The following is a 27131-nucleotide window of genomic DNA, read 5'->3' as shown; positions in this document are numbered from 1 at the left end:
ATACAACGAAGGTGCTTTGGGACAAAGGAACTTAAGAAGCAACTTGGGAGTTGGAAGACAACATGAGAAAGACCTATCCATATATCTTTCTTGGTAAATGCAATTTTCGAGGATGAAAATTTTTAGGTTGGGAAGAATGTAACACCTAGGAAAAAAAATTCACGAAGAGCGTCGGGCATAAATAAATTTCATGAAGAATGTCGGGTGTGCATAATACCTTTTAAATTAATAAATATGAATCAACATAAGAAATGAAATGTAGTACAGTGGGTTAAAGTCTTGTTTTAGGTTGAAGGTAGAATCGTCAAAATGGGTTGAAACTTGTGAGCCAACTTAGCCCACCACGGGTTCAGGCCGAGTTGGGTTAAAATTTTTTTATAAATTTTAATACGGGTTAATATTTGACCCGACCCACCTAGAACCCGTGGTGAGCCATATTTCCTCACCAACTCGCAAATAAAGGATCACAGAAGTGTTTTTTGTTAAGTTGGACTTTGCATTTGGGTCACGTTAGGTTTTTTTTTTAGCCAACACATAAATAATTTGTATTTTTATTATTTTGGTTTGTATTTGAATTGTATTAAAGTTTATTTATATTTTGATTTTAATTATAATTTAGTTTTGACTGAAAAAAAATAAATGTATTTTTTATTTAAGTGAGGTTATGAGCCAACCCGTTTAATTCACCAACTCGTGGTGAGTCGGGCCGGGTTCGATTTTTTTTGGCTCGCTAATAAGTGAGTCGGGTTGGATTGACTCACTAAGTAATAAACCCGTGGTGGGTCGAGCTAGGTCGGATCGGGTTACCCATTTTGACATCTTTAGTTGAAGGTCATGTGTTTGATTCCTACTTTGTGCATTTGTTATGAGTTGGAGGTCATGTGTTTGCATATGCATCAATTTGCAAAACACATCAAATGCACGACGTAAGAATCAAATGCACGACCTCCAACACTCAATAAGGCTCTAACCAACTATGATACATTTCACTTTTTATCTTAATTCCTAAACACGCCCAACACTCTTCATCTATGAAGCACTGATACTTCAATTTGGGTCTTCATGAAATTTTATTTATTTTTTCCAAGTCTTGCATTCTTCCCAACCCAAAAATTTTCGTCCTAAAAAATTACACTTATCAGCAAAGATGTATGGATAGGTTTTCCTCATGTTTCCTCCAACTCCAAAGTTGCTTTTTGGTTTCTTCGTCCTAAAGCACTTTCACTATATGAATATCCTTTCCTCAAAACTTATTGGTTTGGTAACCAACAATTGATATTAGAGCCAATGTTACAAGTTCAATTTCGAATGGACAATTGTTGAGGGCGAAATTGTTGCAGATGACATCAATTGTCCCATGACAGAGGCCAAGAGGGTTGAGTCACGAATCATGGCGCTTGGACTGTTACGTTCTTAAATAAAACGAATTGTGTCCTAATTAATAGATATAACTTTTGGCCTAATAATAAACACTCAATCCACCAGGAATCACATCCCATCTCAATATAAATAGACCACCATCAATCACACTCAACGAATTTAAATAAAACATTTCAAATTTAAAACCCTCTCAACGAGTTTAAATAAAGCATTCAAAAGTTAAAAACACCCACTTCTACCACGACCAATGCATGAAGCAGAGAAATTATGTTTTTTGGAATTTGATCGTGTATCTCTGCATGGCGTAGATGCATGGTATGCATGATGGAAAAGGTAAAAATAAAAATATATACACAAAGGACAAGTAAAGAAAAATGAAAAAAAAAAACATAAGGACAAAATGATAATTGTGTTGAAATTAAGTATTAAAATGATAATTATTAAATTTTTGTGGTATATTCACTATTGAAAATATTTTACATTTTTTTAATTAAAAGTTTTGTCATTTAATTTTTTTATTAACTAGATATGTTATTATTATTTTCTTTCATCACCTTACTTGATTTTTGTTATATGCTATTGTATAATTTTTCAATTTTAATATTGTATTTTTGAAATTTCATTCCAAATGCTTGATATACTTCCATTTCTCCAAATAACTAAACCCATCAATCCCTTCTCCAAATAACACCCGAAGAGAACAACACTCTCAATACCTTAGGAAGGTGAATCCAAATAACAACCAAGTGTTTGTACCAAAAATCAAAGCTTAAAGATAAAAAAAAAACAAATCCCACATAAGTTTGTTCGTAAGTTCCAACTTTACCGAATTAAATTAAGTCCAACCAAACCCTACATGGATCAATACAAAATCAAATTCAAACAAACAAAAAAAGCAAAAAATAAATTAAAATATTGGGAGCTGTTGGACACATCAAAATCACTAAACCACCCTATATAATTGTAAACGCAAACTGGAATCCTAAATAAATCTTTAAAAAAGAGGATCTTTGCTTTTTATAGGATACATGTTAAGGAGTTAAAAAGATATGACTTTTAATATTGTTGGCCAGGGAGTGTATAAAGAATTATACTCTGTATAATTGTATAACTGTAATCACATGAAAACCTAATTAATTGATTGAAGTTATAAAGAAGTATAGCTGTAATCACATGAAAACCTACATGACAACCATTAACCACATAAGAAAAAAACTTACAAAATATTATATAGGTTTTTAATTTTAAAAATAAAAATAAACGATAAAGAGACATTGTTACTGTTGAAGAATCAGGAAATTGAAAGAAAAGACGAAGAGAGGGAGGGAGGAACACGAATTGATTTCGTTCTCTCTTTCTCAATTACAACCTATTACCCATTTATTCTTCACCTTTTCCAACCCTAACAGTCAATTTCCTTCATCCATGGCTTCCTCGGAGATCGAGGTGGTATCATCATCATCATCGGTCTCCAAACCCAACGACCAGCCTCTTATCCTCGACGTCTTCACCGCCTCTACTCACGGCGACTTCAACAAACTCAGAACCTTCGTCGAACAACACGGTGCCTCCGTATCGGTTCCTGATGTTGGTGGCTATTACGCTATTCAATGGGCCTCGCTTAACAACTTTCATGACATTGCGCACTATCTCATTCAGGTACATTCGATATTGTTCCCCTTATTTTATTTGAATGGAAAATTGGGCGTTTCCTTTTTACTTTTTGAATTTAAGTTGGTCTCGGCTTCGTATGGAGCAAGTTTCGATTTTTCTTCTTTGAGTGGTTATGTGTCGTTCAAGAAATTAATATTTTTCAGAACACTCAGTGAAGCTAGTTTATGAAGTGATTTCAGTTGAGCGTGCTCTAATTTGAACTCTACTTGTTGTGAAGCATGGAGCGGATGTGAATGCTAAAGACAACATGCAACAAACAGCATTGCATTGGGCTGCAGTTCGTGGTTCAATTGCAGCTGCTGATGTACTTATGGAGAATGGTGCTCGGATTGAAGCTGCTGACTTAAATGGATACCGGGTATTGTTTTCCCTTGGTGGTGTACTCTTGCATACTTGTCACTATTTTATAAATGAGTAGTTTCAGCAGAATTTACTTGTTTTCTGTAATTTGGAGGCATGGATTGGGTATTTTAACATTTTAAATTATTGCATCCAAATTCATGTCCTAGTTTGAATTATTTACTTTTTTTCAACTCACGGTCTGTGTATTTTAATTTTTTACATTTCCATATCCAAATCTAAAGGGCTGAATAGCAACTGTATAAAGAATTTCATACTTTATTATTTCATATTCGAATTTCTAAGTAACAGCATTTCACCCAATTAATTGATTGAAGTTATACATTTTTTTAAAACATAAGCTTTGGTGTTTTGGTTATTAAACAATATATGTTAGGTAAAAAAATGAAAGACGAGTTTAGTCTATGAAACTGTGACTTATATTTTGCCAATAAGATTAAAATCAATTATTAAAAAATACTTGTAATGATTACTAAAAGCTATCTATATTTTAATTATCGTCTAATAATTGGTTTCCATAAACTCTATTGGTAGTTGGGTACATAATAGGTAAGCAAATGGGTTACCGTGTGAGATTGATTGGCACCTCTTCCTGTATAAGGAAAACCCTGGACTTATTCTGCCTACTACCTGTTTAAATGTTTCTACTGTTGCACTATTTTCATAATTAAATGGTTTCTGCAGGCAGTTCATGTTGCTGCACAATATGGTCAGACAGCTTTCTTAAATCACATTGTAGCGAAGTACCATGCCGATTTTGATGTGCCTGATAATGATGGAAGGAGTCCTCTTCACTGGTATGCCTTGAAGCTTTTTGATTGCTATGTACGATGAAGAAACCGTATTTTGACAATGACTTGGTTGTCAATGTCATGGTCCAAAATTTGCATCTTTCTTTTGCTTTTAATGCACTCATAAAATTGGTTAAAGTCAACATAATGCAGATTTTGCTTTGGGCTAAACTGTATATTTTCCTGTAAACTAATTATTTTTATGGAGTATTTTGACCAATGAAATGTTTCCTTGCACTTCGAAGAGTTTTGAAGTACTTTAGGTATGTAAAGTGTTGTGTCAAATTTGTTGAAGCTCACCCTAAATGATTTGATTTTGTTTCTAATTATTATGGTTTCATATTCAGCAAATCCATCGAAGATGTTGAGTTTTTTCCTTCGTTTATTTTTACTTCTTAATTCTCATGTCCAGGGCTGCATATCAGGGATTTGCTGACACAATAAGATTGCTTCTATTTAGAGATGCATGCCAAGGAAGACAAGATAAAGATGGTATGGCTAGTCAGCGCTTAATTTCCTATAAATTTTTTATAAGTTCTCCAATTATGTATTACTTATACCATGAGGTATCTTGTCTCTCTAGTTTTAAATATGCTAAAAAGCAGTTCAACATAGACTCTCATAAGCATAAACATAGTTGAAGTCATTGTCATTCTATCATATGCTGTATGCTGTGATTAGCCATCACTTAGGTTGGCATTGCATGTTATATGTGATTATGTTTTTGGTAATGAGTACTAGACAAGTTTGCATGAATAATACTATATTAGATTGAAAAAAACTTTAATTATTATTATTATGTGTTACTATGCATTCAATGTACACAATGATTTATTTCACGTTCTTGATGTTACTGTTTCAATGGGTTTGGATGCTGGACTAGTCTATTTGAAATCTAAGAGGCTTGAGACCTGCCTATAGTTTCAAGACTTTGTTTGGGATACATATTTTAGTTTTTATGTTGATATCTTAGACTATGTTTGACATTTGAAATAGTCATAGAAGTTGACTGTTATTTTTCATTATTAAAATAGATTAAATCTTTTTGGTAATACTTTTGAAACAGGTTGGTTTTTTCCATTTTGTTATAGTTGCGTTGATGTTTTGTCTTTTACATGATGATACTCAATAAAACTGGTTTTAGGCTGTACACCATTGCACTGGGCTGCATTAAGAGGACATTCAGAGGCATGCGCTGTGCTTGTACATGCAGGCACAAAGGAAGAATTGATGGTGAAGGACAATGCTGGACACACGCCTGTACAACTTGCATATGATAAAGGTCATCGACATGTCGCTCCTTTCCTTGTACGTAACATTATATTAATGAGGCTGTTGGTTGTGTAATATGTTAAGAACATTCTTGACGGGACTTGTAGTAATTAATAAGCTTTTTCAAATTTAGTTTTTCTAGGTGCTGGAAAGTGCTGAAATTAACAGTTTTATTTTAAAAATTATGAGGGGAAAACTAGATAACACGCTCATGATGACTTCAATACCATTTCATTTGCCAACTGTTCCAAAATCTTAAGCTGCTGTGTCAAAATACTGGAATAGTTTTTTGTAGTTAATTAACAAACCTGTTTTATGTTTTTCTAAACTCAAGTGACACCATTAATTGTTCGGAATATTTTCTATTGTGTTTTCTAAAACATTGAAAAGCAATCAAGGGCAAAAAGAAGAGGTTATTTTACATGAAGGTACATCCAAAGTTTTGAATAGTTTAATGTACAAAGAATGTGATAATTGTTTAAACTTGAATAGTAATCTCTAATATTTATGGTAATATTGAATTACTTTCCAACTAAGTATTGTTGAGACATTTTTTTTTGTTAAAAGCTCACCTAATTATTAGATATATTAGGTGGTTTTAATATTTAGGTGTCTTTGTTAGAGTTTATTTGTAATTTATTTGGATTTATCTTTTAATGAAGTGCTAGCATAAGTGTTTGAGAGGACTTATTCTTAGAATTTGGGCTTAGGATTAATTCTACAAGGCTGGTAAGCCGAGGACATCCTAGCATATGAAGGACTAATAGGCTATATTTTAGTCGATGTAGATTTTGGGATCTCGACACCCCATGCTTGAGACTGGACATCCAGAGCATGGACAAATGTGGGTTACCTAATGACAATACCCCTGCATGTGTAGGAATAGACATCTAGAGCATGTACAAATATGGAGGATTCAATGATGAATCTAGGATAGACTCTAATCTCATTTTACTATATGAATATGAATTTTAAATTTAAGTTTTTTTAATGTTGTAATATAGAAGAGGTTATTGTTTTTACATATGTTGTTTCTTTATGTATATATGTTATATATGAATATAATTAACGTAAGCTCTTACCATCTTGGTTACATGTTTTCATCCCCATCCCCATCCCTATTGTATCTTAAGTTAACAACATTGCTTCCTAGTAGGATCAGATTGGGACCATCCAGAAAACTGAAAACATGTGGGATTGGCCCTCTCCAGCTAATTTGGGACGTAAGTTCCAAGTTGGAGTTTTGCAACCTGGTTTAGAAAAAGTGTTTTTGTTGCCCCTTTCTGAGTTGCTGACCCATAACTTTGCGAGTTGACCCAAGAGGAGCAAAACCCAATTTGGTTTTCCTTTAAGCTTCAAAACTCTTTTGTCTTCATGTGACAACATTTATCTCTCATTTGTTTCCACCTTTGAAGTTTTGAACCCTTATCTCTGCATTCTCAATTTTGTTGACTTCTATTTTTTTGTTCCTTTTTCTTTGGTTGTAAGTTCTATGGTCCCTTTTCAGTCAGGATGTAAAACAGTCTTACTCAATACTTTTGTATACACTTGACTGAGAGAGTATATAACCATAGTGGCCATGGTTATCAAACTCTAGGGTTAACCCGTAAAACCATTCGAGTTTACGAGTCCAATGGTGGCTCACGAGTGAACTTGGTGTGTGGATTAGTGAACTCGGACCTGACTCGTACAAACTCGGTGGACTTGATACTAACTCATGAGTCAGAGGTTGAGTGAACGGGGTGCGGAAGAAAAGGCCTCAACGACCTGGGTCCTTCCGTCTATGCATGATTTAGGTTTCGTGTTTCATACCATAACCTTCGCCTTTCAGATCTGGTCACTGACGCCATGCCTCTCCTCTCTTGTCACCTTGGCTCACCATTCCGTTTTGCCCTCACTGGTCTCACATTCACACCTTACATTCAATCCTCGCTATTGCATAGTGTCATCTCACCTTGAGTCAGCTTGTCGTCGCCTTGCTTTGTGGTTGCCTCATCATGGTGTTCAGGCTCATGCTTGGTGCCTCTTCCTTCTTCGGTTTAGCCTTTGTTTGAAGATGGTTCTCAATTTGGGGTTTTACTTTTCAGAATGATTTTCAGGGTTTAATTTAGTTAGGGTACTCTTTTGGGCTTTTATTTTGTTTAGGGTTTTGTTTTTCGGTTTTTTTTCTTCCAGCCAATCAATTTTCTTCCTACACCCCATCAAGTCTTCCGACAAAAATATTTTCAAAATTGATTTAGTTCGTTCCAGAAAGCAAAATCTGGAAGTGATAAGGTACAAATTCATAAATGCGGAACTGGTATAAAAATAATTATTTGTCTTTATTGAACTTACGCATGAAATAGACTCTTATGAGTCTACAAGTCAGGTTTATGAGTTGAGTTTACATACCTTTCACGAGTCTATATAGACTCTCGAGTTTGATAACCTTGATAGTGACACTCGAATTTCTTTATTCATCTGAAGTTAGTTTTGTGAACGATGGGAGTATATTTTATATCTTTTAAATTGACAAATTAATTTGAGAGCAACAATGCTGTTACCTTAAACATCAAATTTTACTTCTGAAAAGTGAACCCGCACCAGTGACTTGTTGCACTTTGTTTATGCAGTTATACTCTTATTGGCTTCATAACTGATTAATGTTATACTTTTGCAGTCAAATCAACAACAGGCTCATAGCAACAACTGGAAAGGGAAAGTTTGCCGTGGGGTGGTGACAGATATTGGTTATGCTCCCATCTTATTGTTTATTATGATCTTGTCCCTGATCCTCTTCATCAACTCAGTTATCGCTGGTACTCAAAACTTGTACATCAATTTGCAATACCGCACAGCCACACATATGCACTCATTAATTGTTACTTGAGCTTTTTGTGACGACTCAACTTCAATGAATCTTTTCCATTAATGCCAGCTCCTAACCTTGGAAAGATTACTGCTTCTGTTGGACTTTGGGCATGGACTGCACTTTCCCTAGAAGCTGCTGCCCTGATTATGTTTTATAGGTGTAGTAGGTAATCTTCTTTTCATGTATTCTTTCTGTTTTGGCTTTTGATATGGTGATATAAACACATGTACTTTCTTTGTATTTGTGTCATCTCATGTTGTATGCCTTCTACTGATGCATGCCTGTCTCATCTTGTGAATACTCCAATAAAATTCTATAGGAACTCAACTAAGACATTAGGACCAAAAAATGACCAGTGTTTCATTTTCTTGTGTTCAAGTCATCTTTTGAACGCTGTTGCTGAAGAAGAATTGTAGAATAACCATTTCTGTTTGTTGGTCTGCTTATCACTATTTACCAAGAAAACTCAGATAGAACTGGACCAGACAAACTGTAAGAAAAAAAATCTGAATTTATTGATTGGAACCCTAAGTCCTGCAATCCTTGTAATATCAATCTGATTCTTGTATAATGTAGAATGAACAGACATGGATGAAGTATATACCTCAAGGACCTGAAACTCTCTCCTCCAATGAATTCCAAAAATACTTGATATCCCCACCTCTATTGGTTTCCCTCACTCCTTTTTATAACAACTGTCCCTCTAGTGGTAACTAACTGTGGTCAATGTTTTATTACATTGAGTAATGCCTTTAAGGCATTGATTCCCTGATGTTCAACAAACTCCTCTTACTATAGACCTTATTCATTTGAGGTTTTCTATCATATAATTGGTTACTTTTATTTTAACTCTTATTTTTCTGTCTGGCTATTGGTTTGTGGCTTGCATCATTTAGTGATTTTTAGGGTGACTATTGACATCTGATGACATAGCAAAGTTCTCAGTGATGTGCAATGAGTGCTGTGGGAATATAAACATGTTTACTTTCAATAGTTGAACTCAAAGCCAAACAACCAAGAAAGACATCAAACAACAAAACAGTTACATATATACAAACTCAACTTATAGTCCAAAAATATCACGCATGGAGTTGGGGTACTTGGCTTGAAGATGGTGAGGAGGGTGCTATGGCTAGAAGGGTGTGATGATCAGGAAAAGAATGCGAAGAAATGGAAGAGGAGGACAGGACTGGGTGCTATGCTGTGAGGAAGGAGTAATGATAGCCTTCCCCTCAAGCTATGTTGGGCCAAAGCATGAAGATGGTGGCTATGGTGAAGAATGGCTCGTGGAAGCAATGGAGTAATGGGTGGAAATGTGTCTCGGTTTGGAGGTTTTGGTGGTGGGATGAAGGTGGTTGATGGTGGTCTTAGAGAGGTTAACTTAGGCTAACTATAGAGAAAGGTGGCTAGAGGGATCTCTTGGGATGCTCTAGCAATGACTAAGAGACAAGTTTATGGCACAAAATAATTTTTGCAGCATAACATATACATCTCAAAGTGAAAATACATGGGGGGAGATACCTCTATAGGAGAAGGTGTCTCCAAAGTAGACCCAAAACCCTAAAAATGCTACTTTGCACCAAACCCTAAAAATCCCGTCTTGGAAAAGGAGAGCATGACATCTGACACGCTAACTTTTAGAAAACTTTCCACTCCTAGAGTGCCATGTGGAAAGCCATTTTAGTAAAAGTTTCTCCACTAAGAAAATGATACATGGCCACTACCTTTGTAAGAAAACTCTCCACTAAGGGCTTGCCATGTGGCATCATGTGTGTGGGATGCCCTTCACCAAGTTAGGTTACAAAACTAATCACCCAAGATTAACTTAAGCTAGGCGCAAACATTGCCCTACAACTTTAGCAATATTGTTCAAAAACCTTACACTACTCGGCCCTTAATACAAGGCCTAAAAGAAATCCTACACTACATGACCCTTAATACAAGGTCTAGAAATGTTTCATGATGGCTCAAGTGAATAAGAGTTTAGCTTCACCTTGCATAGATGATGCTAACTTTTCTTGAATTTGTTTGGCCATGCTCCTTGCGATTGTACCCTTGGCTAGTGATTTGCCATCAGTGGGGAAGAAGAAAGAGGAGGTGTGGTATGCTCTTGCAATGTGAGGAAGATGAAAAAGATTAGTTTAGGGTTTTCTTTTCCTAAAAGGAACATGGTACAGGCCTACAGCAAGCAACATAAAATAAAAGTAAAATTATTATAACATGGGCCAATCGATTAGTGGGCTGACCCGATCTTGGCTTGTATGGGCTATTAGGCCAAACGAGCTAGACTAAAAATGCTTTTGTCTGTTTAGGCCACCTTTTTTGAAGCCTAACCTTGCTTTATTTGTGGGTTACTTTACTTGGGTTAGGCCCATTTTGATAGCCCTGGGTGGAAGGGACATGAAGTGAATTGTTTAGTTTAATGGAAATATTTGAGTTAATGGGAGACAGAAGAGAGGATAAACAAAGCCATTAATATGCAAACCTTGACCATTTGCAATGAAAATGTGGCCTGGGCCATCAAATTGACTTAATTGATGTAAATTTTGAGGCTCACCGGTAACATGGAAAAAGGCACATGAGTTAGGGATCCATGTAGAGTTGGTGGCACCTTGTGAAGAATCATTAGCAAGCATAACGCCAGGAGTAGCTGAGTTGGCATTAGTATCGCATTTGGGTTCTTGATAATTTGCATTAGTTCTATAAAAGTAAATATTGGCAATGTTACTTCAAGCAAATTTCATTTTGGAAGTTCACAAAATGTTTTGCACAACCTTTCCAAAACCATCACAGCAACCACCATTACCGCCACCATGACTACCACCATCGTGAGTATATCCACCATTAGAGCCACCACGTTGTCCAACATCACCTGAATGGGATGAGTTAGAGAGTGCATAACCTTGATCGAAGTTGACAGAGGCATAGAACTATTTTTCCGGAACCTATTGGAATTCACACTCAACTCAACTTCAACAGCTGGAGGTGTCTTGAACTGGCTTTCAATAACTTAAATTACTAGTACATAATCTTGCACTAGTCCTTCCATAATAAAATCAACATGTTTTTCGTTTGACACTAATTTCCTACACTAGTGAGCTCGTTAACAATGTTCTTGAATTGAGACAAGAACGCACACATTGTTTTCCTGCTAGAGGTAACACGAAGATGAGTGAGAAGTTGACAAGCACACACCTTTGTAGACATATGAGGGTACTCATGTATTTTATTCTATACTTGATACGAGGGAATTGAGGCAATGACTTGAGAGGACCGATTTTGACAATGTTGACTGAAGCCAGGTTAGCAACATTTCATTTTGGACTTCCCAAGCTTCATACGCGGGATTAGCATTATCAGCATCTTGATCTTGATTAGTGTGGTATTGAGGAGGAATCAATGGGTTAACAACGAACCTTTAAATCTTGTGCGATTTGATGATGGGTTTTATTTGTTATCAACAGTGAAGATAATTTGAGTCATCAATTTCGAGCTGTGGAATTGGGAAAAGGTTGAGGCCATGAAGGGATGAGATTTGAGTTTATGAGAGAAGAAGAATTAGATTGCAAGAAAGGTTAGGGTTTACTGCACGGATCATTGGCTTTGGATACTATAATTTTAGAGAGAAAGAATTAAACTAAGAATTGAGTTTTTCATTTCATTCTTCCCACTGAACAAAACAAAGAGAAGCATTTATACAAAGGTTGATAATAGACTAACAAACATTTATAGCTGGCAAAACAAACTAAGAATATTCTATTTTTATGAATTATAACAAAAATGAAAAATGTAATATGTTTTCATATTATATTTTAACGCATACTAAAATTGCTGAATAAAGAGACTCAAACCATAGATCGACGAAGAGATAAAAAAAAGAGATACAAATGAAAGGAATAGAGAGAAACAAAAAGTTAGAGAAATAGAAGGAAAAGTAGAAAGTGACTCATGAACAGAGCTTATATAACCAAATCAGTATTTTTGTGACAGCAGAGGAGTTCAGTCAACTGAATCTCCATTGTTGGGTTTGAGAAGACTTGAGGCTACATGTTTAGATAGAATTTCAGTGTACAATAGTTGAATATCTGTTGACGGTCTCCATGTGGAGTTTTTAAATTTTTTTAAACAGAGCAGCTGCTTCCTTTTCGTCCATAGCTTCTATAGCAAAAGTGACCATCCTGCAATGCGTACCCTGTAATGGCAGTTTATTGGAAATCTTGTATGTTGGGACCGGAACTGCCATTTAACATTGAAATGATGGAAATTAGGAGTCAGTATGGAAAAAAAATGAACATAAGAATATGAAAATTCTATTGAATGCAAAATTGCTAAATGTTCGTTGGTAGTATAAATTCTTTTATAACTTTGCCCGGGTCTGAATTTCAGAAATGTTTCTCCAGTTTTGTTGTCATATATTGTGTTATTTTTTTATCTTGTATTTGCTGTCCATATTCATGATACCAAAATATATGTTTGCTATATGTATTATTAAACATGATGTATTATTAAACACGATAACGTGTCCTGACCACTGAATTCTCAATAAGATTTTGGAGTTAAATTCTAAAGTTTCATTCAACATTACTTTATTTAATGTTACTTCAATCTCATGCAGCAAAGATCCTGGTTATATAAAACGGCTGGGAGACTTGGGTACTCAAAGTGATACTGAGGTATGCCGCCCATTTGTAGCTGTTGTTTTATTGAATATTGCTTTTGAGTGATGATTGTTTTGAGGAAAAGACTTGTTCCCGCAGAACAGATTGTATAAATGGAAACTATCATTTCATGGGTCCTCCTTTTTTATTAATGGCATCGTGGTAGTAAGTGGGGGACATAAACATATGCATATTGCTATTATACTACATTTATTGTAACTTTTATATCAAGTGTTTCATAGAAATTACTTGGTTTTGTTTCAGTAGACAATGTATGTGTCACTTGAATTGTGTGTTGCATGTGAGGGAACACACACGACTTCATGCAACTCCCTTAGATTTCACTAGAGCACTGGCTAGAAAAATATGATTATTATATGTTTAATATGAGTCGTGCCTTACTTTAATATAGGCTCATTTACTTTTCTTTATGTTTTATATTTTGCAGGATCCTTTATTGAATATTGATCTGAATAGTTCCTCTGTTTGGACAGGAAATTGGTCTCAACTTTGCCCTACCTGCAAGGTTTACGTGATATTCTTTGTAGTATATTTTTTTCTTTGTAGTATTTAAAGTGTCTAATTTTGACATTTCACATACATTTATGTTTTACTTTATTATATTCTCAGAATAAGTTATCACTTATCAGGTTTTCTCAAATTGTATCATCAGATAATAAGACCTGTCCGATCTAAGCATTGCCCTACTTGTAAGCGATGTGTGGAACAGTTCGACCACCATTGTCCATGGATATCTAACTGTGTTGGGAAGGTAGGGGGTTTTGTGCTATCTGAATTGTTACCCACGAAATCAAAAGTGCATTCTTATTTTGAATTTCTTTTATTTTCAGTTCTAATCACAATATATTGCACTGTGATAAATCTACAAGATTCTTTCATTCCTCAATATATTTGATTTGGAAATAAGATGTCCTTCTTGACTTTCTGGTCAAATCAAGAGCTGTTTTTCTTCTTTTTCTCAGTCTATATTCTTCAAGCCTTATTTTCATACTTGGTATGCATCTTGCAGAGGAACAAAAGGGATTTCTTTATTTTTATCTGCCTTGGAACTTTGACTTCTTCCGTTTCTGGTGCCGTTGCAGTTCAAAGTATGTCTTGAAGACTCTCCTGCACCATTCTGTATTCTACATATTGAAAACTGCATAACTTATATTTTCAATTGAAATATATAACAGCCTTGTTTTCTATGACAGGAATTTGGACATCTACACCAACATTACTGGCAGGAGAAACATGGATCCATTATATGTTAGTACAACATCCAGGTTTAGTTGTGTTTTTGGTGATGGACGCAATTGTTTTCATTGCAGCTTCAACATTAACAATAACGCAGACTTCCATGGTGATTGCTTATTCCCTCTCCGCAAATAATAATTTAGATCTGTATGGGCAAATATATTGGGGAAAATTACTGGGAAGAATTATTTATGAATATATATTAATAAACATCTTCCAAGAAGGCAAAATAACCTCCTTTTGTTAGAATGACTATACTTTCTGATCAAACCTGGTAGCTTACCACAAATAATAGGGAAAACCTCCACAGGCCCAATTCTCCCACAAACGACTATATTTTTCTTCCTCTCAGCTTCTTTGATTATTATTTATTGCCAACATGCCTTGTTTCTGTTAAACTAGGGAAGAGAGAAACATTGAGCTGAAACAATCTGTTTTTGACATAGCATGGGTGCTTTGTTTATATTGAGTAAAAGGAATCAATATAATAAATAGAGGAGATTTGATATCCTCTAATATTATATATGATACGGGAATAAATGAAAAAAAGTTCCTAATAAATACATATATAATATATATATTGCTTGATTATATAGGATCAACTCCTTAGTTCTATTATTGTGACACTCCTCAATCTAGAGCATAAAGGATATACGCTAATGGTATTTTTTCTTATTAGTTTTCGTCATTCCTTCAGTTGAGCAACGTATCTCATACTCCATATCATAATTGTTGTGTACAAGCATCTCTAACATTCAACTTCTTACTTTCTGTTACTCTAACACCTATAAGATAGTAACTGGAAAGTTTTTCGTGTTTGTATATTGTAATGCAGATTGCTCGAAATGTAACCACAAATGAACTAGCAAATTCTTCTCGCTATGACTATCTTCGTGGACCTGATGGGCGATTCAGAAACCCATATGACCATGGTTGTTGGAAGAATTGTGCTGACTTCCTTTCTCTGGGATATACAAATGATGATGAAATTGCTTGGCCTCGATTACAGCAGGTGGCAACTTGAACGCTCTCCCATGCCGTGTCTATGCATCCTTTGTTATATTGTCACATAGTTTTAATTCGTAGATATGTAGATGATAGTAATTTTCGGCTAGGGTGTTCATTCACTGACACATGTACATTTTGTTAGAGAGCACAAAGAAATAAAACATTTTTTCTTTTGGGATATCAGAAGATAACATTATTTGATACCCTCAAGTGGCAGTTGTGCTATTGTTTGGTGGGATATCCACTACTTCAGAGGGAGTGCATTTAAAGGACTGAAACAAATGTCTTTTAACTCTAACTCTGCTTTGGCATGGATGAAAAATTGGTTGGTGTAAGATGTAGAAATGACACTGAATTTTTACAGTGCTGGTCTTCAGCATTGGACTTTTAACAACACTATTTACCGTTTCCTTTGACAGGTGGGATTTATTTTAGAGGTAAGCGATGGGGACTTATCTACTGAGAAGTTTCGTCCCTTGTCTCTGCTATGACCAAAATTTCATACTAATATATATATATATATATATATATATATATATATATATATATATATATTTCAAAAGGGAATATTATCCTTCTTTAAAAGAAAACGTTTCACGTGTGACTTATTATTTTTCAAACGAAGCATGTATTAGATGTACCTATTTTTGTGCTAATGACGGACACTTTGTTTTAGTTTATTGGTATGAAAATGACAAAGGAAAAGGTATACATATTCTTATGAAATTTCTCAATTGGTTGAATGAAAACAACAAAGGCGAGCCACTAATTTTTGATATCAAACAAGAGTGAGTAAAGAGCAGTTTCAGAAATTATATTGTTTTCTATGTTTCGAAAGTATACTACTTCGGTATTATTCGCTTCTGTGAAATATAAGAATTCAATTAAACAATTATCTTATTGAAAATTATGACAATTTCCATGATGTGTACCCAAATAACTAAAATTAGGCTCACATCTGTTTTAGGGTACTTTAAATTTAGGTTGAGCTACACTTATTAATTTTTTTTTATCTATCAGGTGTGAAGGATCCTCTATCTTGCTTACATTAATATAAAATAATATTTTAACACCTTCAATTGCACAGGGTATTTTTTATATGCGATCGTTAAATTTTGTAAATTGAAACTATTGAATCAATTCACATTTTATCACTAAATTATCATTAGTTTTACGAATTTTATTAAGTTTGTTTTCTTCATATATTGTCATCTAGTTCTTCAGTTTTTGCACATTATACCTTTATAGATTTTTTATACATTTAACCGATGTATACATAACAAAATGACCGTTTGTTTTACAGAAAAATGGTAATAAATTGAAGTCATATTTTAGAAAAACGTTTACGTTTTGTTTCACAATTAACATTTTGATAAAATGTGTAAAATCTAAAAAAATTGTAAATGTCAGAAAGAAAGACTTATGATAAATTTTGTAAAATGATGATAATGGAGAAAAGATCTGAAATAAAGTAAAAATTATTTTATTGTGATTATTAATGAATCAAATTAATATAAAAATAACATTTAATTCATTTTAAATTAAAAGATAATAGTATAATTATAACTTAGTTTCTAGCATAAAGGAAGATGTACTTTTAAATAAAAATAGAACGATTAAAATTGTCACAACCCAAATTATCCAATCTTGTCGGACAAGTAAACACTAACTAACACAAGATAATATTTGTCTTCCACTTTTATTAATGGTCATACAATCAAATGAAAATGATGGTGTTGGAATTTTGTAAGAGTTAAATAATAAACAATATACTAAACTCGTCTGAGGCCATTTCTTCTTGCCCTCCAATAATTTCAATCCCATAGGAGTGATAATGTGTCAACAAGACAATGCAAAATTGTTCAAAAAAATTCTGCATTGTGAACACAATTTCTAAATTAAAAAGATAAATAAGGAGAACAAAATACTGCCTTTCTTTTCATTGTACTTTTACAAACCAGTTCAATCAGGGACTCTTAACTTTCCAACCAAGGATGAAGAGCATTAAATAACGACGTAGTGAGATATGTATTATTGGACACACTCTAGACTTAAAAACAAAAGTTATCTAGATAGTGGATCTTATTAGCTGTCAAAGCAATTTCTCTTATTGAATTGGATTATAGCAGTAAAGTAAACAGCAGGAGTGGATGTCTCCATAAGCAATACTAGGCAGTAGAAAAAACATCAGCTCTGCTGGATTCCACTAGGCCATGACTGATTTTTAACAGGCTTCAGAATAGCTTCAACTTCTGATAGAGCCTCTTCATCAATTCCAGAAATTGCAAGTTCTCTTGCAGCAGCAACATTTTCCTCCACCTATTTTGTTATATTGTCCCAGTTAGAACAAGCTTGGATAGCTTAGCAAGACAGTAACATCAACTCTAATAAGGCATTCTTTGAATTCCATCAATACACCAAGATAAAAGATGTATTATACCACAAAAGATGTATTATCAAATAACAAACCGCGACAGTTTGCAGTACTGCAATCAATTAGAGCCAGGAAATTTCCTTAGTATGTACTTTACTAATGCAATACTGTCCATTAACTTGCAGTATCAGATAATAAGACATTGCATTAGCATATACCTTTATGCTCAATATTGCTTTTTTATGTATTATTTAGTTGGTGGATGTGAAAAGGACAGGTGAAAAAGCCGTAGTTATTTTACAGAGGAAGATTCTCACATGTTTCAATGAACACAATAAGGAAAGGTAAGTACTTGATAGACTAGGCCATACAAAAGCTCTAGAGCAAGCAGCTTTCATGGATTATACACATAATTCAATAGATTTTGACAGTAAAGATATATATAATTAAACATGGTAATTCAGGAAGACTGTGAAACCGAACCTGTTCAACGGATTTCATGCCTACAAGCACGGATGAGATTTCCTTATTCAACAAGCTGTACTGCAACGCTAACTTTGAAATGTTTTTTCCCTTTTCTTTACAATGAGCGGCAGCAGCTTGGCATGCAGACTGCAAAGTTCAAAATTAAAATATAAATATGGCAATAGAAAGACCATAGTAATAAAATACAGAGCGATAGTAGCCTATGGTTGGATCCGTTCATAAAGATATTGCGAAAGAATGACGCAAGTCAAGATTTTTCTTCCAACATGATGACCACTTCGTCTTCCTTCTTTTTATGTTGTTTTTTCTTCTCTCTCAATTTCTAATGCTTTATTTCTTTTCAGCCGAACTGGGTCACTTTCTTTAACAAGAAATTCAATCACAAAAACGAACTTTAGGCAAACGATGGGAAGGGAACAAATACTATGCAGTTTGGTAATCAAACTCAACAAGGACTTGGTTTAAGAGAACATTGGGTCATGATCACTTGCTCATTTATTTCCTCTCCTCTCTCATTTAAGGTTCTTCCGTAACTGAAAATAGTATTAACATTTCATTTTCACCCCTTTTCATTTCTACATGTCAACAAATGCGTCTATATAAGCTAATTTAACATCAGTGAAAAACAGGAGTATAATTGAAAAGGAAACCATTAACACAGTCTTTCGAACTTTGAAAAGGAGAATTACATTGAAACAAAAGGAGATGGAGAAGGGTGTGATGTGAATTGAATTTGGGTTGAATGAGCATTTGAGAGTGAGAAAACATGCATAATGAAAGTGCAGACCTTGAGTTCAGGCGAAGCTGGATGCCATGGAGGTGGGCCAGCATGAGTGAGAAGGCCCATGGAGAGCGGAGAAGCATTGATGATTCCAACCCCTTTGGACTTCAAATAGGGTATCAAATCCCCCAAGCTGGAGTCGTTCACAGAGTAATGGCAATACGAAAGAACCACATCAAGCGTCCCAGGCGGAACCTTATCGAGCACGTAACTGAAAATCCCCAGAGGAAGCCCCGTTATCCCGATCAAACGCGTCTTCCCCGCCTCCTTCAATTTCACCAGCGCCGGAATCGTCTCATTCACGATCTACCAAACAACAACAACAACAACCAATCAATGAATCAATCACTCTTCCGCTTCCATGAAACGCAAGAAGCTGAACGAGAAACGACGGATGAAGAGGTAATTAACCTGGTCTAGGGAACCGAACTCGATGTCGTGGCACTGGAGAATGTCGACGTAGTCAAGCTGCAACCTCTCCAAGCTCTCTTCCACGCTCCTCGTCACTCTCTCCGCGCTGAAATCAAAACCCTCCTTGTACCGTCCGCACTTCGTCGCCACAACGTAGGAGCTCCGAGGAGCTTCGAGAGCCTTCAGTGCCTTCCCCAGCACTTTCTCCGACAGTGTCCCTCCGTAATACCTTCAAATTTTCAGAGAAAATGAATATATAAATGTATGTATGCATGGATGGGAGAATGTAATAGAAGCGTGTGTGGGGGCTTACGGAGAAGTGTCGAAGAAGTTGATGCCGGATTGAAAGGCGAGGCGAACGGCAGCGTTGGCCTGTTCCTCGGAAACTGTGCCGAAGACATTGCCCAGTGGAGAAGCTCCGAACCCGACGGAGCTCACTTTCACTCCGGTTCTACCAAGCTCACGTAACTCCATTCTCTCACTCTTTCAAACACACACTCTTCTTTCTTTCTTGCATCAGAGAGTAGAGTAATGGATGATTACCATAAATTTGAAAGAAACTTGTGAAGTGGACCCACCCAGCCACTATTTTATTCTGAGTGGAGTGGATTATTTCCTGTTAAATAAATACGGGATTCTATGTAATAATTCAAAATCTTAGTATTTTTAATTAAATTTTTATTTTTTTATATACTGAATATTTATAATGTTTTATATCGTTATATGGATGACTTTATCATTTACAATGATAATAGAATATTTGTTTAGTTGTAGATGATGACATGATGTCATTAAGAATAATGGTAAATTTTTTAATTAAAAATTAAGAATCTTTATCCTGCAATGAATTAACATTTTATACTAAGTATACATTTACTAAAATTTTGCTAATTTTTTTTTTTTAATTTTCGAAATATTTAATATCATTGAACACATATCTCTTTTATCAATAAGCTATGTAATAGTTACTAAACTAATTTAATTATTAACAAAATTTTGGACCGATTTAATTTTCATATTTAAAAATAAGTGAATTTAGTTATTTTAATTAATTTTTTGTTAAATTTAGTTGACATTTTAAATACAATTAAAGGATTAAAAACATATTTAACTCAATCTAAACACACATAAAAAAAGGGTTCTTATGTTTGTTTTGCAAGCATTCAAATGTTGTAAACTATAATGCACATATACGATATGTGTATCGGATACGACATGTATCTGATATGTTAATACGTTTGTTTTGAAAATAATATGATACGATACGTGATATGTAAATATTAAGAAATGTACAATAATTCTTAAAAACATAATAAATATATGATTGTTATTGTGTGAATCCAAATTAAAACTATATATACTAAAGTTGTCAACATAAAAAAATAAATTATAGTCATCATAAAAGTACCACTACAACAAAAACTCTTAATAATGACAAATTTTAGTAACCAAAAATATGTTAGAGAACAATTTTCTAATTAGAAACCAATTTAGAGACCAATTATTTTGGTAGCCAAAACCTTTGTAGCTAATATTAGTGATCAATTTAGAAACCAATTATTTTGGTAGTCAAAATCTTGGTAACTAATGTTAGTGATCAATTTAGAAACCAATTCATAATAGAAACTATTTTAATTATCAATTTAGAAACCAATTATAATTTTTTAAAACTATTTTAGTTGCCAAAAATTTTTAGTTTTTGAATCGATACCTAAATCGATATCGTGGATGCGCATCATCTTCCATTGTCATTCACTTTTCACGCTCCTGTTCCTAATTCTATTATTTTCATATGATTTGTAGTCTATCTGTTATGTATTATTAATATGTTATATATATATATATATATATATATATATATATATATATGTGTGTGTGTGTGTGTGTGTGTGTGTGTGTGTGGTTTATTATTTGCTTAAATATCTGTTTCATTTTCTTATAGTGTGAGTTAGCCTTAGTTTTCTGTTTGAGATTCAATACGAAAATTATGTATTGTCCCCGAGTTTTCATTTTGAAGAAGCTACATTTTTTTTAAATTAATATAAGGGGATACAATACTTACTTAAGTTAATGTCTTATTTTGCAGACATTCAAGAGTCATGTGCCAATTCCTGCGAAGTCTATAAAGTTTGGTAGGATAGTATGTGCAAAATTTATAATTCAGATGTATAATAGTAATGATTAGGATATGTATTTGGATTGTAGATGATTTCCAATTGTCTTTTAAATGTATTTGAATTGTGGATGTTTCATAAAATATTATGTTATATTCTATGCTGGTTTCTCAAAAAAATATGCAGGTTTAAATGTGGGAATAATCATAAAACAGAAAATGTATTTAAAAAAAATAGTATATTAGGCATCGGTTCTTACCATAACTGAGACAAAAAATGGTCTATGGTCTTGGTTTAGACCACAATCGAGGCCAAAAGGTCTTCGAATTTTTAATTTAATTAATTTTTTTTACTGAATGGCTTCGGTTTGAACCAGAACCAAGGCAGAAAAGTGCCCTTCTCTTTTTTTTCGTTTTGTATATTTTTTGTTACAATTTGGGTTATTGTTTTGTGTTTCGTTGATGTTTTTGGTTGATTTTTGCGTTGTTTTTTCTGCTATTTTTATGGTCTCTTATGTATTTTATTGTCTCTTGTAGCTCTTGAAAATGTAAGTACTGTGGGTGCGCATCATCTTCCATTGTCATTCACTTTTCACGCTCCCAGGTTCCTAATTCTATTATTTTCCTATGATTTTGTAGTCTGTTATGTATTAGTAATATGTTATGTATATGTGGTTTATTATTTGCTTAAATGTCTGTTTGATTTCCTTATAGTGCGAGTTAGTAATTAGTTTTCGGTTTGAGATTCAATACGAAAATTATATATTGTCCCCGAATTTTTATTTTGAAGAAGCTACATTTTTTGTTAAAATTAATATAAGGGGATACAATACTAACTTAAGTTAATGTCTTATTTTGCAGATATTCAAGAGTCTTGTGCCAATTCCTGCGAAGTCTATAAAGTTTGGTAGGATATCATGTGCAAAATTTATAATTTAGATGTACAATAGTATTGATTAAGATATGTATTTGGATTGTGGATCCAATTGTCTTTTAAATGTATTTGGATTGTGGATGTTTCATAAAATATTTTGTTCTGGTCTATGCTGGTTTCTAAAAAAAATATACAGGTTTAAATGTGGGTATAACCATAAAACAGAAAACATATTTAAAAAAAAAACAGTATATTAGGCATTGGTTCTTACCATAACCGAGACAAAAAATGGGTATATGGCCTTGATTTAGACCACAACTGAGGCCAAAAGGTCTTCGAATTTTTAATTTAATTAAAATTTTTTTGACTGTATGGCTTTGGTTCGAACCAGAACCGAGGCAAAAAAGTGTCCCCTATAGCTTCGAGTCCTCAGAGAACTGAGGCAGAAAGGTGTGTTTTGGCTTCAGTTCACACTCAAGACTAAAAGCTACCTCTTTTTGCCTCATCCCAATATATCTGGATTCTGAAACTGGAACAAAATATAAAAAACAACCGAGACCAAAAGTTGCACCGGTGATGTATGACTTGATACTAATAAAATTCATTTCACGAGTTATATTTACATAAGGTTAAAAATAGTTCGTAACAAAAGTATTTAAAGTGCATATGCACTTTAGGACAATGCTACAAACTATTTTCGCATAGTCAAAATTTTAAATGAGAGAAGCTCCAAACATAACCACCTTTAAAATTGTCTCAATATGAAGTGATGAATGTTTTTTTGATCAGTTAGTTGTTAGTGGCAGTATGAAGTGATGAAGGTGAAGTTCACAATTTTTGAAGTTGAAGTCTCTTGTAGATGGATTGGCATTTTTTAACCTAAATATTCTTTCTCCGTGAAACATTGTTGTTATTGTTATATTTTTTTTCCCTGATTTTATTTATATGTCATATTTATGTTTCTGGGATAATATATATGAAATATTGTTGACTTCATTGAGTACTTCCAAATTGATTAATTATCATTTTAAAGACTAACTTACCTGATCCTTCAATGAGGAAAGTTAAATATATGTTTGGTTTCAGTTCTAACTTTGTTATGCCATCTCTCAAGGTGTTCAAAACAAGCTTGTGTTATCTCTATTGTAAAAGTAGATTTGTCCATTGCCACTGATCACCATTATTAACAATAAAATTCTTACAATATTGTAAAGTTTGTAGTAATATTTGCCTAATTATTCTTTATATAGAGTAATAATAGTATTTTATGCTCTCGTCATTATCAAATTTCTTGTCATTACTTGTAAAATCACACTTTCTTCCTTATTTTTATGTTTGAATTATTTGTTTTCAAAAACATAAATCCTCAAGCAAATACACTTTGTTAAACGTAAGTAAAATATAATGGAATGTTTTTAGAATTTTTAACTATGTTCGACGATACACTTCTATATTCTCCACAAATTAACGACTCAAATTTGTGGATAAAGATAGTCCTTAGATAATTCACACGTATAACATAATGTAGTTACAAAAAAATATAATTTCTTAAAGTATAAAGATGAATTTATTAACAGATTTTTCATATACTACATGTTTTCCAAACATATGAATCGATAGCTATTACCAAACCCTAACCACTTATCTAAAGGGACATTACATTACTATAGTATATATAATATTGTTGGTGTCAGTTGTTTAACGTCACTTTTCTTTCTTCCTTTCGAACGACAAAGTATAACCATTTCAACACCGTTTGATTGATTTGCCCGTTCCAATGGGCCACACTGTAGACAAGTTTTTCACCGCCACACATGCCATTAAGGAATTGGCTAAAACCTTCTAAAGTCAATGGAAACTGTTGCATTTCACAAAAAATGGGAAACTGTGCTGTATGAATCATCAGGCTTAGAAATCACATTTGAAAATTGAAATCAACGAAATGCTTATTATTCATGATCAACATCTAAACACGTTATCACATAGGCTTTCGTTATTTTGTTAATTAATAGTCGATGATGGTGTCACTGCCCTGTGCAAATGATCTTTGACCAAGAAAATGAGAGACTCTGAAAGAGCCAGAACGAAACAAAGCAAATAAACACGTACCTTGAGGCTTTGGACACGATGACAGGGACCACATGATGATTCTTGTTTTTAAGCTCTTGATCAGGATTTCAATGACTAGTTGGTGAAGAACACCCCAAAGTCCACAAAACAACACAAGTTGGGACACTGATTTGTCATTTTGAAGGCAACATCTCAATATAAAATGAGTTGTATCTATGTTCCTTGATTGAAAATGTTAGCTTCCATGGTTGTCCAAGACAATTTCACCCCATAAAACCCGTGAGTATGATAGTGCAACTGTTCTATAAGTTGGGATACAGTAACGTCAAGTAGGACAAAGGTTATCACAATAACCAAATATATAAGCTGCTGTTTCTGGGGCATAGTACCCTCACATTATAACAAGAACCTGCAATATCTGTTTATGAGTAAGTTTTTTATCTTCAACAATGTACATGTACATGTACCAAAGAATCATGGAGTGTTTATGATTCTTACTTCTTGCTCTTTTGATTGCAGAATTGGCTTTCTTATGGAGATCTCATCCATCAGAGAATTACCTGATATGGTAAGAATTATGAATAGCCCTTGTTGAAATGTCTTTCATGAAAGGCTTTTTTGGTATATATATATGATGTTTTCTGATCTAGAAGGAGCAGGAAATAATGGAGGACCCTAATTTTCTCCGTCAGTGGCACCTGAGTTCTATTGAGGACCCTAACTTACTGCCAATAGCTGCTGCTTTTGGAGAGACTTTTCAACATCATGCATTTACATATCCAGACTTCAATCCCAAAGCTTCCATGGAAACTACACTTATGGACATTGAAAGACCAACAAAACATCATAGAAACATCAGCTGGAATCCTATCAAAGGTTCTGCTCAGACATCAGATACACAATTTGTATCTTTCCCAAATCTTCTTTCGTTTATGGATTCCAATCACATAAGTCCACTGGGATTAGTGAAGGCCAATGAGATGGCTTGTCCTATAACCAATAATAGCACAACTTCTCTGGACACTTTTTCTCAAGGAATCTTGGGGAATCATAACTATCTCTTTAAGGCATGCCAAGAGACCAAAAAGATTGGAAGACGCTCAAAAATTTCTCATCCTCAAGACCACATCATAGCTGAAAGAAAGCGAAGAGAGAAGCTCAGCCAGAGGTTCATTGCTTTATCTGCACTTGTTCCTGGACTACAGAAGGTATAGAATATATCAATGTAAATGCTTTTCTGTGGTTTAGTCCTTCAAATTATGTAACTGTTGTTATCATTTTAGATAAGTTTAGTCCATAAAATTTGAAAAGACTAACTTGATAGAAAATTTAAAGATCAATTAGTGCACATAAATTGAAAGATTAAACTACAAGTGGAAGATAATTTTAAGGATTAAACTGTTGATTAATTAACTCTTACTAGCTGTGTAATTGTTAAACAAGTAGGCATTCCTAGGGTTACTATTTCTGTGTCCATTCTTGTGCTTCTATCACATGCATTGGTCCCATTTTTCAATCAGACGGACAAAGCTTCTATTCTTGGAGATGCTATCAGCTACTTGAAGCAATTGCAAGAGAAAGTAAAGGCTCTTGAGGAAGCACAAAACATGAAGAAAACTGTGGAGTCTGTGGTGATTGTGAGGAAATCTCAACTGTCCAATGATGTTAACAATTCTTCGGAATATGTTGGTCCGTTATTTGACGAAACAGTTCCCGAAATTGAAGCAAGATTTTGTGAGAGAAATGTCCTCATAAGAGTTCACTGTGAGAAGACCAAAGGTGTGGTGGAAAAAACAATCCATGAAATTGAGAACCTCCATCTGAAGGTCACCAACAGCAATGCCATGGCATTTGGGAGATGTGCCATTGATATGACAATCATTGCTCAGGTATAATCTTTGTACAACAATAAGATATATTGAATTAAGTTCCATATATAGCAGTAACATCTGAAGTAATAATGAAGCTTTTTGTTGACACAGCAGAATAGGTGTAAATGGTTTTCTGAATGAAACAATAAACATGTGTAGTTGATATCTATGCATCATTTTTCATAATTATTTCAACTAAACTGTAATTTTCTTTCGATATATTGGTGAATTATATTTCTGCTGCATACAGATGGATATGGAATTTTGCATGGGAGTGAAGGATGTAGTGAGAAATCTGCGATCAGCTTTTACATCTTTCATGTGAGGACGTTCTTAGTTCACATCAATCAAACCAACTTCAAAAGCATAAGAAGAATAGAAGTTATACGGTCAACTATGTATCAGTTTAAACTTTAAGTTCTTGGTAATATTTGTTCACGGTCTTGTGCAATGTCTGTGATCTACTTCACCATATTCTCCTTTTTGCATGGTCAACTCGTTGACCATGTTAATGTTACCCACCTGTTTCAAGTTTCAACTGTTACTATACAGCTGGTTAGCCATTTTTTTTTGGCAGGAGGTTGAAAAGTTCAACCTGTCTGTTTTATGTACCCAAATCTGATATTTCTTTTGGTTTTAAACAAAATGTAATTGGTGAAGATGTGAAGAGTTTGGATATGGTTTTGCAGGTTACATATTGGATGAAAAGAAATTAGTTTCATGGTTACCATAAGAAACAAATGCCCTACTGGTTACATGTACCTACACTCTTACCATAAAAGAATATACTTGTAAATATATATATATATATATATATATATATATATATATATATATATATATATATAATTGAGACTGGTTTAAAAAAAATATGTATAGTAGAGAAGTACATAATTTATA

The 27131-nt window shown here is 33.9% G+C and overlaps 3 protein-coding genes across 4 annotated transcripts; 2 read left to right on the top strand and 1 right to left on the bottom strand.

Moving 5' to 3' along the window:
- The first annotated feature begins 2658 nt into the window (after positions 1–2658).
- On the top strand, positions 2659–15667 carry LOC114176639 (probable protein S-acyltransferase 23). The gene is made up of 13 exons (XM_028061749.1): positions 2659–3039; positions 3272–3412; positions 4099–4211; positions 4618–4697; positions 5350–5513; positions 8137–8275; positions 8395–8494; positions 12944–13001; positions 13435–13512; positions 13660–13758; positions 14017–14095; positions 14201–14349; positions 15079–15667. The coding sequence occupies exons 1-13, from the start codon at positions 2806–2808 to the stop codon at positions 15265–15267; spliced, it is 1623 nt and encodes a 540-aa protein (XP_027917550.1). The 5' UTR covers positions 2659–2805; the 3' UTR covers positions 15268–15667.
- A 1478-nt stretch (positions 15668–17145) lies between these two features.
- LOC114176640 (L-galactose dehydrogenase) lies at positions 17146–19881 on the bottom strand. The gene is made up of 5 exons (XM_028061750.1): positions 19617–19881; positions 19304–19532; positions 18899–19198; positions 18109–18237; positions 17146–17570 (listed from the first exon to the last, which is right to left on the bottom strand). The coding sequence occupies exons 1-5, from the start codon at positions 19775–19777 to the stop codon at positions 17439–17441; spliced, it is 951 nt and encodes a 316-aa protein (XP_027917551.1). The 5' UTR covers positions 19778–19881; the 3' UTR covers positions 17146–17438.
- A 4051-nt stretch (positions 19882–23932) lies between these two features.
- LOC114179595 (transcription factor bHLH25-like) lies at positions 23933–26929 on the top strand. Of its 2 annotated transcripts, XM_028065999.1 has the most exons (5): positions 23934–24788; positions 24880–24928; positions 25011–25568; positions 25881–26249; positions 26482–26929. In XM_028065999.1, exons 2-5 carry the CDS (start codon positions 24893–24895, stop codon positions 26554–26556), a joined length of 1038 nt encoding a protein of 345 aa, XP_027921800.1. In that variant the 5' UTR covers positions 23934–24788; positions 24880–24892; the 3' UTR covers positions 26557–26929. The 2 variants fall into 2 exon arrangements, with proteins under 2 accessions (XP_027921798.1, XP_027921800.1); XM_028065997.1 differs by having other exon boundaries at positions 23933–24928.
- The last annotated feature ends 202 nt before the right edge of the window (positions 26930–27131 follow it).

Source organism: Vigna unguiculata, chromosome 3 (genome assembly GCF_004118075.2).
Source record: "Vigna unguiculata cultivar IT97K-499-35 chromosome 3, ASM411807v1, whole genome shotgun sequence".
In the NCBI taxonomy this organism is placed as follows: Eukaryota; Viridiplantae; Streptophyta; class Magnoliopsida; order Fabales; family Fabaceae; genus Vigna; species Vigna unguiculata.
The sequence above is the reverse complement of the archived record's forward strand: the minus strand, read 5'-3'. Positions and strand labels throughout refer to the sequence as shown.

Coding starts and splice junctions, on each gene's coding strand:
- LOC114176640 (XM_028061750.1), bottom strand. CDS start 19,777: ATGGAGTTACGTGAGCTTGGTAGAACCGGAGTGAAAGTGAGCTCCGTC. Junction 19,199..19,303: donor AGTTCGGTTCCCTAGACCAG/GTTAATTACCTC, acceptor GTTGTTTGGTAG/ATCGTGAATGAGACGATTCC. Junction 18,238..18,898: donor CAGCTTCGCCTGAACTCAAG/GTCTGCACTTTC, acceptor TGAACTTTGCAG/TCTGCATGCCAAGCTGCTGC.
- LOC114176639 (XM_028061749.1), top strand. CDS start 2,806: ATGGCTTCCTCGGAGATCGAGGTGGTATCATCATCATCATCGGTCTCC. Junction 13,513..13,659: donor AACTTTGCCCTACCTGCAAG/GTTTACGTGATA, acceptor TTGTATCATCAG/ATAATAAGACCTGTCCGATC. Junction 13,759..14,016: donor TATCTAACTGTGTTGGGAAG/GTAGGGGGTTTT, acceptor TGCATCTTGCAG/AGGAACAAAAGGGATTTCTT.
- LOC114179595 (XM_028065997.1), top strand. CDS start 24,785: ATGAGTAAGTTTTTTATCTTCAACAATGTACATGTACATGTACCAAAG. Junction 24,929..25,010: donor TCAGAGAATTACCTGATATG/GTAAGAATTATG, acceptor TTTCTGATCTAG/AAGGAGCAGGAAATAATGGA. Junction 25,569..25,880: donor TTGTTCCTGGACTACAGAAG/GTATAGAATATA, acceptor TTTTTCAATCAG/ACGGACAAAGCTTCTATTCT.